Raw genomic sequence first — 15,613 nt, 5'->3', positions numbered from 1 at the left:
AAATAATAATAATCGATATTAATAGTACAACAACATATTTTTTTTCAATTGTTTGTATAAATCGTATTTAGAGATATCCATAACTTTTGTGCGCAGCCGCGGCCTCGAAATGGCACTATTGTGCCATAGAGAATGCAAATTTTAAATGGCGGCAATTTCAAACAATGACAAGTGGCAAATAAATTGTCGCTCTTATTTTATTCTTCTTGATTTCGTTTCTAATAAATAATAATATAGTTCGTAATTACTATCGTTAATCATGCAAGACAGCGGTTTGGATAAAACGAGTGAAAGCATATCCGAGGTGAAGGTGATAGATTTCGGTTGTATTCCTGTGGATACAGCGATGGAAAAATATGTCTCAGTTGAAAATACTTTCGATGTGAGTACCTACTGAAAAATAGCATGAAATGTTACTTACGCCAAAAAAATATTGATGCTCTTATACTTGCCTACTCTTTTTTTAGAAAAGCGTAACATACAGGGTTACGAACATTTACATTTTGAACAACGTGGACCGAGTGTTCAACTTGTCAATAACATCAACTCCTGTAAAACCTGGTCATTGTGCAAGAGTCAAGATCGTTTTTAAGCCCAATGTGGTTGGACAGTCGTTTACAGAATATTTTCTTGTAGACGATACTGCTGAAAATACTTACAGGCTCACGGTCACTGGAAAATGTTACGGTAAACTTCGCCTCTATGCTATATTAACCTGCTCTTGAATCTTTTATCCTTTGCTTAATTGACTTTTTCGGTAAGGTTTCCCCTTTTCTCTCGTGTGCTGTTCGTAGCACGCAGCTGTACGTTGAATAATAAGAAAGAATCTTTCCAAAAATGTAACTTGTTTCCTTTTATTTTAGGACCACGAGTATCCTTAGATAAAAGAAAACTTGTCTTCAGAATATGCAAAAATGTCACAGAGCAAAGAAAACAATCGATAAATATTATGAATAATTCAGCAGTTGATACGACGTATCAGTGGTACATGCCTGTTGGTGGTCAAGGATACTTCCAAGTAGGTCCATTTACTGGGGAAAGATCGATTATTCAATTTAACTCAATAGGTACATCCCACATAAACGTTATGTTTTAACAGGCATGGATTACGCTTACTTGTTTTTGACTAATTTCGCCTATAAAACTATGCAATTCGTTATGTTCTTTATTGTTGTTTAGGGATGTAGGTACTAATACGCTCTGTCCTAGATTTCAACAGGTAATTGCGGCCTCATTAGAGCTTTTGAAACCATTTCCACTACTGTTCTGTTCATCGGAACTGCTTTGGGAGTTTATACTGCAGAACTAGTATGTCTAGTTCTTAATCAGGTGAAGATTTTTTCTACCTCTGCTCCAATTTGACCTTGGTCAGACCTTCATTTGACTTAGGTACCTTCAATCGTTTATTTCAGCCTCCCCTTTTCTTAAACGTATTCGGGACAGTGGTATTACCAGGGAACCCGATGTTCAGTGTCCAAGATCACATCTTCGAGAAGAACTGGAAGCGAAAGTCTCGTTTCGTACATCTCATGGAGAATAGTCTCAATCGTCTCACTTACATACCGCCTGCTTCTGTATTTGAAAGATACCTTGACTTTGGCACGGGCTCTGTTACCGATATTACGAAGAATATTTCGCAAACTATTTGCGTTACTAATCATGAGCAGGAGGAAGGGTACATTCAGTGGATGCCAGGTAAGTACTGGTGAATAAATTTTACCAGATTTGTAACGGCGTGGTACTTAAGTATCTAGATAGATACTTACCTTCTTTGACTATGCTTTAACACTTTCAGATCCAGATACGGTATTTATCGTAGATCCCATATCTTCAGTGATACCTCCTAATGAATCAAGACTCTTCACAGTAAGATTTAGGTAAGACATTACGTATAGAGCCTCCAATTTCCCTTCCTAAGATTTTGGTTTGGATTTTTAAGTAACTAAAAAAAGGATTAATTAAATTGATTCTTTGTGTTAGACCTAAGATCGAGAACGAAGTGTACGGTTATCTGATGTGTGGGGACTATCAGTACAAATGCTACAGCGAAGACTCTGATGTGTCGAAGTCGAAACACGCTTGGTTTCGTATACCTTGCACCGGGAACACTTGGTTACCTTGCACGGAGTGGATCACTGAGTGGGACTGTCCTATTGAGGTGACTTTCTCATTTAGCTTAATCTCTCTACACTGTCGTTAAAGAACTCATAAGGAAAAACTCGGGTAGTACCTATCCCGTTGCCAACAATAGATTCCCTTAGTACTCCGACTACCACCGATGCCATTAACAAATACGGAGAATTTAAGTTTTGTAAACTAAAATGTAATTCATTGTTTAGGTTATTCTACCACCTACAGTACCCACAAGAACCACCTTCGCAAATTTCATGCTGTCTAACAAATTCGAGGTTCCAATGCATTTCAAGTTTGACGCACCTTACGGGACGTAAGTTTAACTCTCAAACGGCAACTATTGAACTTCCTTGAACTCTCGACTCACACGCCACTTACCTATCTGAATTTATGCTACTGTTTTAGAAACTTTGTAGTGATGCCTATATGTGGAATAGTTCAAGGACGTGGATGGCAGATTATATCAGTTGCGTTGGAACCAAAGTGCTTCGGAGATTATTGTGAAACGTGGGATTTGGTTATCAATAAAGTGCAAAAAGTTAGTGGACTACCCTACGTTTGTATCTCATTGTACTGAAAAATAAGTCATTAATATAATGCTCGTTAATCCAGTCTCGTATCTGCTTCACGGGTAATGCGGAGATGAGTCAAGTGGAAGTGATGTCTCACGGCTATCATCCCGCCACGCACGCGATGTTGGAGTTCCAGCCGACTATTACTGGATGCACTAACTACATCACCTCTTATCTTCACAATCTTACTAGGATGGAAATTCAGTTCGTATATAAACCCCTAGTTCTAGAACGCTTAGACACTTTATAACTTTAGTGCGCTGCGGGCAAATAATTATTAATAGGTCGTGGTCCAGCCTTAAAATATGTGCCTTTGGATTCTTTACCAACTTTCATCTTCAATTTTGGAGTTCTCGGACATGCAAAGAACATAATAGATCCTATAACTAGAATAAACATTTTAATTTGACAGTTTAAGAGTATTGAACTATGCATCGTGGTTGGGAGCTGACTTCGGTGGATCGATAGTGTTGCCTCCCAAAGAGATTGTTCATTATCACTGGTGGTTCTTTCCGAGAGAACCGGACAAGGTGTATGAGACTACCATCACTTTGTCTTGCGTGTGCTTGATAGATGGCAGGTAGACTATCAGTTTATACTTGTGAAATGGTAAACTTTATATTTCTGGACCATTCAAGGACGAGTTTGTATGGAATTTGTTTTCAGGCCAGTTGGAGAGCCAACAGAAGTATACATCCACATTTCCGGGTTTTCGGAATATCCAGATTTGAGGGTAATATTTGTCTTAGATTCGAAATAAGTACTTTTTTATTGTTTGCTTACAATGGATTTAGTTTTTTATGAGTGCCTATTTAATGTCAAGGGCGTAGCCGCTAAGGAGTTAAGACTTATTTATGTTATGGGGCAATAAGAATATAGATTTTCACTAGCTTGTCTTCTAGGTTCTGCCAAAATCAACAAATCTGCACGACATCGTAGTAGGAGAGAGTTTGACGTTCTCTGTAACTTTATACAATTACGGCTCTTGCTACTTCACGTCTAAGCTATACCATATCATGAACGGAAATGGAGATGATTTCAGCGGTGATAGATTTGAAATTGACTCTACTGTTGTAAGTATTATGTATTTTTAATTTTTTACACGAAAGTATCTAGTTACGTAGATTTGGTAGTTGTATGCCCAGTCACGAAGTGATAGATCCTTATTATTTGATAGCTCGGAAACCGTAACGTAACAGTTTTCTAATAAGTATTAGTCAGATACGAAATTTATAATACTCTTGCAGAACAGCCTGAAGCCTTCGAACCACTGTGAAGTCCGGATGACTGTGGTCCCAGACGGAGCCGGTCCAAGACAAGTAAAAATAATGTACACAGTGCTTTTCCGTACCGAGTACGACGAGATTGAAGAAATACAACCTATTACTAAAAAGATTTGTATCATTTGGTATGATGGGATTTATCCTACCATTAAGGTAAAAAAGGTTCTCTTTATCTTCTTATCCTCTTAAATAACAGGCTGGATTAAAATATATAACGACTTACTTGATGACAAACATCTTTTGAATAAAAATACGGCGTCGATAATTCATGCCCACGCTTTCCCACGGTCCCTATCCTACGGTCTCTACAAACATCCTTCGCTTGACACGAATATTAATTTCAGTTTAAAAATAACCTACATATGACTTGCTTGCATATTATAGTTACCTGCCAAAAATTAACTATTTTAGGTGAAGCGAACAATATCAGTCAAATGTCCAGTTATATTGAGCAATCACGATGTGTGGAATATCGTCAATGTAGAGGAGTGAGTTGTTTTCTATTACCTACCTACCTATCCAACTATCTATCTATTTTTACCACACCGGTCTAAGTAGAAGTTGGCCTTAAAAACGCTGGAGATATCGTGCGAATTGGAAAAAGTGGTCTGCGAGAAAGCTGATCTTCGCAGCGAGTAGCTACACGGGCAGTTAAACATAATACGTATTTGTCTACAATATCATTTGGATGTAGCTAATTAATGCAGAGATATAGGTACCCTACGTTATATCAAACCATCTAACTACCCATTTACTATTTTGCATTTGCGGGTCCATCGTGGCGGAGCTTGGCACAGGACAGACAGGTTTGAAAGGAAAGAAGGAGGAACCTTAATTTTCCCATTATGCGTAATTTTTCCAGGTAAAACGTAGGCAGCCTATGTCGGGTATCGAAATATCTCCATACCAAATTTCATGCAAATTGGTTCAGCAGTTTAGGCGTGATTGAATAACAGACAGACAGAGTAGTAGTATGGATAGGATTCACTTTACGTATCCTTATTTTCGATTGCCAACAGTCTAAACAATGCATTTGTGGACAGTCGACCGAACATACCACTATCAGTAAACCTTTACGCACCAGACTTGTGTGTACGACCTGGGAATGTAGAGTTGATATTCATAATGGGATGCATTTACGCCGCCCCGGTACCTTGGAACCTACGCAGAGAGAAGATATGCGACTGCGAAATGATTGAGGTCAATGTTGGGACGTCGCTTTATGAAATGAGACATACGTGCGAGCATAGGACTTATGTTGAACTGTATCCTCTGAGTGGCATAGTTTCGGTATAGTATATTACGGATATTACCTACGTTCATGACAATGTATTTTTTTGTTTCTAAGAGTATTTAGAGGTTTTGTTAAAAGTTCCTTCACTACAATTATTATAAAATCCCCTCGCCCCGTGTCTGTCTTGCCTCTTTGCGATAAACTCAAAATTACCGAATGGCTTTTCATGCGGTTTTTAGCAATAAATAGTGATCCTCGAGAAAAAAAAAATAGGTTAGCCGGGCCAAGACAAGATGAGAATGCGTTAAATTGTAGTTGTCTCCAAAAACAATCTTTTGGTCCTGTAATTCTGAATAACAATCACATTCCAGCCTGAAAACCCTAACCTACTGTTCTTAAAGTTCAAATACGCGGTTGAGGGTATAAACACACTATGTTACATAATGACGATGCCTAATCAAAGAACAATATACATATACATTCATATCTTCGCTTCTTTGAATACGAGAGGCCTGCTGACACCATTGCGAAGACCATTGTACATGGATGATGACTATCTTGCTGTACTTAATTGTGGGAGAGTGCCTATTAATAACTTGGATCCCGTCATAAGGGTAAGACTTCCCGAAAATCCTCCCAATACAAGAAAACGTTGAATGATATTCGCATATTGCGTGTCCTTTCTACATTGTCTTCAACACACCAAGCTACTTGCCCACAACAACCTTACAATAGTTACAATGATAAGTCGGTCTAAGTAAGAGTCTGTACAGAACAAAAATGATTATCGATAGTATTATAAGGTAACCTGACAACCAGTAGTAGGTAGCAGCCGATCGTTTTTATTGTATAGAGAAAAGCAAATTGCTTAGAGAGCAAGGGAGGTAGGTAAGTATTTTGGATACGTCAGCGATTGAAAGAGTACTTTTACCTATTAAGTACCTATCTATTTGATGTTTAGTCGATATTGTATCTATAATCATATATTGTAAGCGTCTAGTAGCTTTCACAATTTTAAATAGGTAGGTACCTACCCTTTCAGATCATATGGCTGTATAATCCTACAGACGTGTTCACAACATGGCGACTGTTACGCGGGAACCCTGTAACAAGGGAAGGAGCGCTCCGTTGCTTGCTTTACTTTGCAGAAGTACCGCCATTAGGCAAGCTGGCTATACCTATCGCGTTTATGCCTACTGAGATGATTGACTATAAGGTAACAACTCCAATACAATCTCTCAAGAATGTCTACATCATCATTATCTTGACCTTATCCCGCATTAAGTAGAGCCGGCATAACATGTTTTCTTCTTCTTTTCATCTCTACCAGCCGTCAACTTTGCCCTCAACTATGGTTTTCATATCCTCTTTCACACAATCCATCCATCTTTTTTATCCTACTATTAAAATCTTTTCCATAGTTTAAGCGATTCATTGAAGCGATAATTTTAGCCCAAGTATGACTTTACCAAATATCTAATGTTGCTTTGGAATTAAAGAAATTCTCCTCCTTCTTCGGATAGAGATTTTCCCTAAATAAACTAGATTTTTGATAGATTTTGATAAAAGAACGTATTTACGTGCCTATTCCTAGACAAGGGTTTGCTTTTTTCAGGTAGAATTCCTGTCATCGTTCGGTTACGATACAGTGAAAATTTTAGTGACAGGGCAAGGAGGGCTACCTAATTGTATCGAAACTAGACTTGATATACCATTCTACACTGAGAGGGTCATTAGAGAAGCTTATCGAAGAGAAGTGGTAAGAGGCAAACATATGTCAGAATACTTTAGAATATTGCATTAGTTTCTTCACTATTCATACCTACTAAGAATAGAATTTAGCGTTTTAAAAATATCGAAAGTTAAATAAAAGAAAACGCAAATTGAAACTAACATCTAGGTATAAGTACATACTAATATTATAAAGCTGAAGAGTTTGTTTGTTTGAACGCTCTAATTTTAGGAACTACTTACTGGTTCGAATTGAATAATTTTTGTGTTGAATAGACCATTTATCGAGGCTTTAGGCTATATAACATCACGCTACGGCCATCAGGAGCGGAGGAGCAACGAAAAATATTACAAAAACGAGGAAAATTATGAGCCATTCTCTCTTATGTGACGCAAGAGAAGTTGCGCGGGTCAGCTGGGTAGAAACCGTTAATAACCGGGGATAAAATATTTTTTTAACCGGCGACATTATGTCCTTATCTCTATTCAAGGCTATACCTAAAGGTTCATGGAGTTATAAATGCACATTTAACAGCTACAAGTGATTGAATGTTGGTTAGTTTTAATAATTTTGATAACAATTTCTCAGGTTTACTTATCGATGGAACATTTGATATTACCGCCAATGTCCACTCACTCTTTATCCCGAGATATAATAAGTATTTGTAACGACACAGACCATGTCATGCGATTTATTTGGTTGCCGTAAGTTTTTCTATTAATTAATCGTGTTAGGTCTTTATAACTTAGCTGCTAATAAAATGTCTTTAAGTTATTTGTAAGATGAACGCTTTCCAAGTAATAGGCTTCCTGTAGATAAATCAATGAAAGAATAGTGCCTTCAGTTGCGATAAAAGGTGTGAAGAAAAGTACAGGAATGTTTTAAAAACCCGCCGAAATGACATCACAGAAATGAAGCCAGTTTCCTCCTCCAAATCTACATTTAATACACCGTTATATTTGACAGTGAAAGAATCGCTAATATTCTGAATGTAGTGATGACTCCGTGTTGGGGTATCATTCAACCAAAGTCTTCAGAGTGGATCACCATGACTGTTTATACGCTGCAAGAGCCTTCCACTTTCACGTAAGTCTCGAAACGATGGCAATAACAGTAAATATTCAAAGAGAAGTTATTTTGAATAGTAAACAAATTTTCTGTCTCATTTATTCCTATAAACATAATGTAAGTAGATAACTAAACTAATCTCCTGTAAGAATAACATGCAGATATAAGAATATTCATGCATTTTTAGAACGACGGTAGCGTGTGAAATATTGGATCTAACGGAACGGAGGCGATACCAGCGCAACGAATTGTTGAAACGAACTAAAATTGAGAAATGCAATCAAGAGTTCATAATAACGGAACTAGGCACTATACACCCGGTCAGTGGTAGACAAAACACATGAATGGTATAAATACGTAGTTTTAAAATTAATTATTATCCTACTAATATTATAAATGCGAAAGTTTTTGAGAATGTATTGATCTTTGTTACTCTTTCACGCAAATACTATATGAATGATGATGAAATTTGCTATATAGTTAGCTGAAGACCCAGAACAACACATAGGCTACTTTTATCCCGGTTTCCACGCGGACGAATTCGCGGGCGGCCTCTAGTATAAAAATAAATTGTTTATTCTTCAGGACATAAACGATTCTCCTCCATACGTGTTGGATATACCAAAACCACAACCCTCCTACTTGACTATGACAGTATCTGTTTCGTCTAAGGGACAGCGAGATGGACACCAAAGGTTGATTTTAAGACAACTTTGGAATCAGGTAATAAATAATTTCAAATGAAGTCTAGCAATATACTTAGGAGGCTTACAAGAGTGTCGATGTTACTGTAAAAGCCCGAACTGTGGCAAATCCTAAGATTTTCCGGTAAAACCTAAGATTTACCAACTCTCAATGGTAAAAGTCCGAACAAGCCGGAGTTTAAAAACTATGTTACGGTATATAAAAAAATCCTCCTTCATAACTATGTTTCTAACTATTTCACGGTATAATTATATACTGTGACATAGTTATAAAGAAGGAGTTTTGGGCACAGCGACATGGGTAGGTTAGGTTAGAAGGCTAAGGTGGGAGCGAGCGAAGCGAAGCTCCCACCTTAGCCTTCGTGGTTATTTTTTTTTAACCACCCAGCAGGAGGAGCCCCGCGAAGCGGGGCTCCGGCGACATCTCGACATCATCAAGTGAATATAGGTAAAAGTTCGAAATAAAAGAATTGTTCGGACTTTTACCATTGCGAGTTGGTAAATCTTAGGTTATACCGGAAAATCTTAGGATTTACCACCGCTCGGGCTTTTACAGTAACATCGACATTACTTCCCACTAGACAATCACTTACAGATTGAAAAAGTAAGTATCTACCTAAATTTAAAAAAAAAAATCCTGTTTATAAAATTCTGAACGCAAATGTTCACTTCCAGGCTCCACCATACGATCTACTATCGACGGATCTGAACGAAGTTTCTAATGAGAGATCTCCTACTGGCAACAACATGACTATGGTTGACATCATAAGAGTTATAGATGGAATCCTTTGGTAAAAACATACCCTCTTATTCATAAACACAATATAAACCTAGTTTAGTTAAAAATCTACTATAATATGTTTTCTCTTTTTTATTTCGCTATGGAGTGAAAGAAACAAAACACTTTATCAGCCTTTCATAACTTCATATATTTTTATGAATAAGAGGGTTAGTATTAAACTACTTACCCATAATAATACCCTCTTGGCCGGTATTCGGCTACGGCGATCAGGGGGGCTATCACGTATCTCATTTGACAAGCATTTGAAAGGCACTATGTTGTGCATTGCTTTCTTCCTTAGATTATAGTGACTAACACGTTAAGTCAAAGCAGCAATGTACTGAATAGTGACTATCAATTTGACGTACACTAGTTGTCAAATGAGATACGTGATAAGCCCGCAGGTGCCGACGCGACGCCGTGACTTTTGTTTAGTTGAACGAACCATGGGTAACTTTACTTCCCCGTGCTACAACCAGTTGGACATCGCAGTTGTACCACGGGTCGGGAGCAGTGTTAACTGTGTTAAGGATAGTTAAGTTTTAAAGAATAGGTTAATTATAACTTGCATTCACATACATAAACAGTAGGTATAACTAAGTCATAATATTGTGTTATCATACCAGAACTTGATTTTAGGGATGCATTGCACAGTAAAATGTTCCGCAACCAATTGGAGTTTTATGCGAAGGAAGAAGTGCCGACTTACACTCAATTAATGCATAAAATGGACAAGGAGAAGAAATCGCGCTTGAGTCGAAGGTGAGCGAACTGTCTACGACATTTTTTGTAGTGACGACAGATTATAGTGACACCGGGGACAGCTAGATACGACAGTCACTAAACGATAAAATTTTTAGACGACAAACAATCGTTATAATGGGAACAGCTAGAGACGACAGTCGTCCAACGATAAATTAATCGTTACGACATAGTGGGAACGCGCCCTTACTTTGCAATACTAGGTTTACCTTAGCTTAGCGATAGAATAAGAAGGGTGTCATAACACATCATCCGTACCTAAAATGCCACTAAGCTATGAGCATCTAATATCTCTGAATGTTGTTTCCAGGGTGACTTCTGGAATATGCGACGCAATAGTCAACAAAGCAATTTTCCACACTTACGGCCTCAGTCCCAAGCATGATCCTCCAGTGCTGATGCTTGAAGCTGAATAATTATTATTACTCTTATGCATTCCTTATTAATTAATAAAAAGTTATTTTATAAATTGGATTTATTTTAAATCATATTACGAATAATAATATTAATTATAAATTCTTATTGATTCCCTAATAATAATTGTACCCTTACCTTACCCTCTAAAAGCTATTGGTAATCAGTCCAATATTTTCTCAAGTTTGAGCTGTATTCTCTTTGGTTTTGGCGACGCTATCACTGTGACAGCGACCCTGTCACCTAATTTAGGTGTTTGATTTCCTCCTAAGTTGCTCCTGTGAATGAGGCCGTTGTCGCCTACGCCGCAGTCGACGAAGCAACCGAAAGGTACCACGTTACGTACTACACCTAGAATCAGGAAATGCAATTAAAACTTAGACTAAGATTTATCTATTTTTATATACATTTAGGTAGAGAACTAGTAAATTAACTACTCGTACTCGTACTGAATAATAAATAGCGGGAACAACTTTTCATACATGGGGTTAGTCATATCCTCGTAGGTCTTAGACAGTTACATGTAGGTAATGTTTAAATTAATATTATGGACTTAAAAAACAAAGCCTTACCTGTTAACGAGGTGCCTTCTTTTAACTGTTCCATATTTTGAACAGAAACAGAGTACACAGGCTTACAAAATGTAATAACATTGTCTTCATATTTCTTCTGCTTGAAAGCATTGATAATAAGCTCTAGAGTACACGTATCAGTTTTCAGCTCTTTGCTAGTGTTACTTATATCAATTGTAGCCACTTTTCTTTCAACAATTGCTGGAAAATTTGGCTGTGTGATGTCTTTTATGTTGACACCGATTTTCTTAGCAAACCTGTAATTTAGGATAACGATTATTAATCTAAGACTCACTGACTTAAGTCAATATTTATTCAAAGAAGTAAGTACTACTTACGCCTTAGCTATGCTGTAACTCTCAGGATGTATGATAGTAGTGTCTAATGGCTCTGAACTATCCAGAACAGTCAGGAAACCAGCGCATTGTTGGAAAGTAACTTTTCCTATTCCCGGCACCTTCATAATCTCTGCTCTCGACGAAAACCCATTGTGGTCTTGGCGATATTCTATGATTTTCTTAGCTCTGCCTTCATTGAGACCAGAAATTCGTCTGTTGATTTAAAAATTTATGTTATTAGTTCATCACTATGTAATAAAAAAATATTAGTACGTAAATAGGTAAAATAAATGCCCAGTAAAAGCCAATAGGCTCGCCCCTCTATAACATGGGTCTAGAATTGATAATGGCGAAACGCGGGTGTATCTCATACACCTCTACCTTCAGCTATAACACGCGTGATATTATTTATGTAATTATTTGTGAATGTACAATGGTACAATACCTTAACATTGCTTGAGATGCAGTGTTGATATCAACTCCAACTAAACTGACAACCTTTTCCACAGCCGAATCCAAGGCGGTTTCCAGCATTTTTGGTGGAATATCATGTTGGTACATACCAACCCCTAAGTTCTTCGGTTCTACCTAGAACATGAAAACCTCATAAGTTTTTGCGAAATGTTGAAAGGCAAACAAAAAGTGATATGATAAATTCTTACTTTTATCAGCTCTCCGAGTGGATCTAATACTCGCCTAGCTATTGACAATGCTGATATTAAGTTTGGATCCATATTTGGGTGTTCCTGTAATATAAAAAAAAAATGTTTTAACCAATCAAATTAAACCACAGTAGAGGAGCGGAGATTTTGTGTACTCCTTGGTTCACAATACTAGTCCGTTTCTCCGCGCCGCTGTCTCTTTCCGCATCAATGATGGCTTTTTATTGCTAAAGATATTATGAGTTATCAGCTACTTTCTCTAAATTGGAACAACTACTGTTTATCTTACTTTAAGGTGGTTTCAAATTTAAAATAACTTTAACAGATAAGGTGATTTTCAGTAACTATATTAATATCAAACCTTTTGGGCTTCCTTGCTTATAGAATAAATAGAAGCCCCTTGTTCTGGGACTATGATTATTGGAACATTGTCTGATATGTGGTGACTTTTCAACCACAATTCTGTTTCTCGACAAGCTGTACCGTTGCCTAAGCCTATGAGCTCTACTCTGTAACAATTCACATAAAAAATACATAATAATCATCATTATCAACGATAAATTATGTGTTCATGTAGTTAATTTAAGTACCCATATTTTTTTATAAGATCCTTTAGTTGTCTGGCAGCCAAGTCATTATTTCTATGTTGTCTCAAATCTGGATGTAAAGTGCAAGCTTCCAGTTTTTCACCATTGCAATTTATAACACCAACCTGGAATGGGTAAATAATTATTGACTGAATTTAAAGGAATCCAAAACAATACCTTTGTTAACAACTTATTACCTTGCAGCCGGCTCTAAAGCCTGGGTCTAAGCCTACAATGGTTCTATTTTTTATTGGTTCAGTCAGCAGGTATTTTTCTAGATTTGTGGTAAATGTTTTCACTGCTTCCTTCTGTGCAACAGTTGTGAGATCAGCCCGCACATGACGCGAGAGCCATGGCTTGATCAGGCGAGCATATGCATCGCCTAAGCCTTTACGGACCCAAAAGGCGTTGTTCCACAAAGTGAGACAAAACCTAAGAAGGAAAAAAATTTAGAACTACTTTAAATGAAATCCTTTTAATAAAGTTTGTTGCGTAAATTGTCTACGTACCTTTCCAGTTTATTATAAAACCAATCAGGAACAACTACTTTTATTGATAGAATCTTTTCATCTTCACCTCTGTTCAATGCTAGAGTTTGATGAGGTTTTATAAAGTGACTTGGGCACTTCCAATCAAAATATATTTTATATGTTTCAGGGTCTGATTTAGAATCAACCTTTTTATTATCTGCTTCTTTTTCTTTAGTAGAACTCCTAGTCCTACTACTTTGAATTGTGAATCTTGTTTCCTCTTTTCTGAAAGATAAAAATTAAGGATTTTTAAAACTAAATACAATGTTCCGCTCCATGTCCAAAATAGAAAATGATAAGATTAGCAGCATAAGATGTAACTTAAGATAAAAGATAAAGACAATTCTTTGATGTTGTTTATATAATAAAATCATGTTTACTCAAAGGAGTAGGTAGAGGTATATCAAATACTAGCATTTCTCCATTAACAGTGTAACAAGACTCAAGAGGACAAGTCTATTGCCATTTATCAGGCCAATCTCTGCTATGATGTATTCAGAAATATTCAAATGTTAATTAGAAAACATTAAAAGTTTTCCCCATCTGGAAATTGAACCTAAAGCCTCATGATCAACAGAAACTAACCATACCACAAACTTGTTTATTTTGTCTAAAATGTTACAATAATACTTGTTAAATGTAACTTACAGAGTTCTCATTTGTTCTAAAACTCTTGTATCCTTATAAATGATGTCAGCTACTATATGTGTAATATGGGCTTCCACTTTCTCCACTGTAGCCAGTTCATCACTGCCATTGCATAAGTTTCTCAGTTCAATATGTTCTCCGTTTAGTGCTCTTACGGCATATGGTTCGAGACCAAGGTTCCGAGCCCTTTCAGCTAATGATAGTGAATGTGATTTTAAAGGGGCATACTGAAACATTAAGAAGATATGTAGGTACTGTTGCATCATAATAATGTGGGTAGTAATCTATAGATATAAAAGGAAAAGGTCACTCACTCATCACAAGATCTCAGAAACAACATAGGTATGCTGGGAAATAAAAAATTTGCATGCAGGTTCTATTTAGAACATAAGTGCTTACTTAGATGGGATTCTATAAAATTCAACCCCTAAGGGTTGATATTGAAATATGATAGTTTGTATGCACAGACTTAATAACAATGCATATCTGCATACCCACATGGACATAGTAGAGGGCAACAGCTGGTATAATGTTATAACTATAAACAAATAACACTAAACTTACTATTAGATCCAGTTCAGATAAGTTTCTAGCATTTAGTATACTTTTCTCTACATCAGTAGTTAGTTTTTCATTTTTCTTTAAGTTTTCAATAACAGTTTTCACTTTTTTCTTTAGCTGTGTAATGTTTATGTAACTCTCATGTAGCTCCTGAAGGCTAAAGAAGACAAATTGTCATTAAATATTATAAATATACAAATATCAACTTGAAACAATGAAAACAATGGTATTTACCGGTCAGGCATCAAATTAGCCACAGCAGTTTTCCTGTATCTAGCTATAAATGGAAGAGTACAGCCCTCAGAGAGTAAATTAACAAAGTTTTGTGCCAATTGAATTGGTACTTTTGCCACTTGTGACAACATTTGAGACTCATTCCATACATTGCCGATATTGCTTTCTGTATCAATACTAGAGTAACGTTCTTCTTCGACATTTTCAATGTCGTCACTTTTAGAAACTTTTTGTATACTTTTAACCGAATCAATTTTTACAGTTTTCGTTCCTAACAATTTCGATTTCAGATTTCCCATTTTTGTCTCTGTTTTGTCTACTTCACCGTCTTCAGTCTTTCGTTTTTTCCGGGATGTTTTGGGAGCAGTTTCAGTTGATTCTACCTTACGTTTTCTAAGTTTACGTTCAGACTGTTGAGAGTTTTCCATACTTTTGTGTAGTTGGACGTAGTTATGAAAGAACGTTCCAATCCACAAGGTGGTCAAAATTGAGTTTTTGAGCCCAAGCTAGGTATTTTGGATCGTCCTATCTAGTGGTGAAGACACTGACTCTTTTACGACAATAACTACTGAAATAATTACACGGTCTAAATGATAAAACGTACCAAAAGATCTAAATTGTAATCGTATAACGTGACATTACATATGGATCGTACTATTTTTATTTGTTTTGGACTGAATGCAATAGAAATAACGATCCAATCCATCTTGAAACGTTTTAAAATAAATAATTTTAAATCTTAAAAAGTGACATTCCATTTGGATCGTTATATTTTATTACATTTTGGACTGAATAAAA

At 36.6% G+C, this 15,613-nt stretch overlaps 2 protein-coding genes across 2 annotated transcripts; one reads left to right on the top strand and one right to left on the bottom strand.

Moving 5' to 3' along the window:
* The first annotated feature begins 160 nt into the window (after nucleotides 1-160).
* Nucleotides 161-10,774, top strand: LOC142972480 (cilia- and flagella-associated protein 65-like). The gene is made up of 26 exons (XM_076113651.1): nucleotides 161-382; nucleotides 468-687; nucleotides 864-1,018; nucleotides 1,210-1,329; nucleotides 1,413-1,695; nucleotides 1,796-1,877; nucleotides 1,981-2,158; nucleotides 2,340-2,446; nucleotides 2,539-2,671; nucleotides 2,746-2,909; nucleotides 3,118-3,285; nucleotides 3,372-3,438; nucleotides 3,608-3,778; nucleotides 3,953-4,141; nucleotides 4,400-4,476; nucleotides 5,008-5,278; nucleotides 5,594-5,836; nucleotides 6,265-6,438; nucleotides 6,838-6,981; nucleotides 7,543-7,658; nucleotides 7,921-8,040; nucleotides 8,210-8,342; nucleotides 8,608-8,745; nucleotides 9,402-9,517; nucleotides 10,147-10,269; nucleotides 10,580-10,774. The coding sequence occupies exons 1-26, from the start codon at nucleotides 260-262 to the stop codon at nucleotides 10,683-10,685; spliced, it is 3,921 nt and encodes a 1,306-aa protein (XP_075969766.1). The 5' UTR covers nucleotides 161-259; the 3' UTR covers nucleotides 10,686-10,774.
* Nucleotides 10,733-15,520, bottom strand: LOC142972482 (uncharacterized protein YdcI). The gene is made up of 12 exons (XM_076113654.1): nucleotides 14,816-15,520; nucleotides 14,585-14,738; nucleotides 14,021-14,247; nucleotides 13,352-13,597; nucleotides 13,040-13,274; nucleotides 12,846-12,967; nucleotides 12,617-12,764; nucleotides 12,256-12,339; nucleotides 12,039-12,181; nucleotides 11,594-11,806; nucleotides 11,256-11,512; nucleotides 10,733-11,034 (listed from the first exon to the last, which is right to left on the bottom strand). Exons 1-12 carry the CDS (start codon nucleotides 15,241-15,243, stop codon nucleotides 10,847-10,849), a joined length of 2,445 nt encoding a protein of 814 aa, XP_075969769.1. The 5' UTR covers nucleotides 15,244-15,520; the 3' UTR covers nucleotides 10,733-10,846.
* Between the last annotated feature and the right edge of the window lie 93 nt (nucleotides 15,521-15,613).

The sequence above is a fragment of the Anticarsia gemmatalis genome, chromosome 4 (genome assembly GCF_050436995.1).
Source record: "Anticarsia gemmatalis isolate Benzon Research Colony breed Stoneville strain chromosome 4, ilAntGemm2 primary, whole genome shotgun sequence".
NCBI lineage: Eukaryota > Metazoa > Arthropoda > Insecta > Lepidoptera > Erebidae > Anticarsia > Anticarsia gemmatalis.
This window is presented reverse-complemented; position numbering and strand designations above follow the sequence as displayed.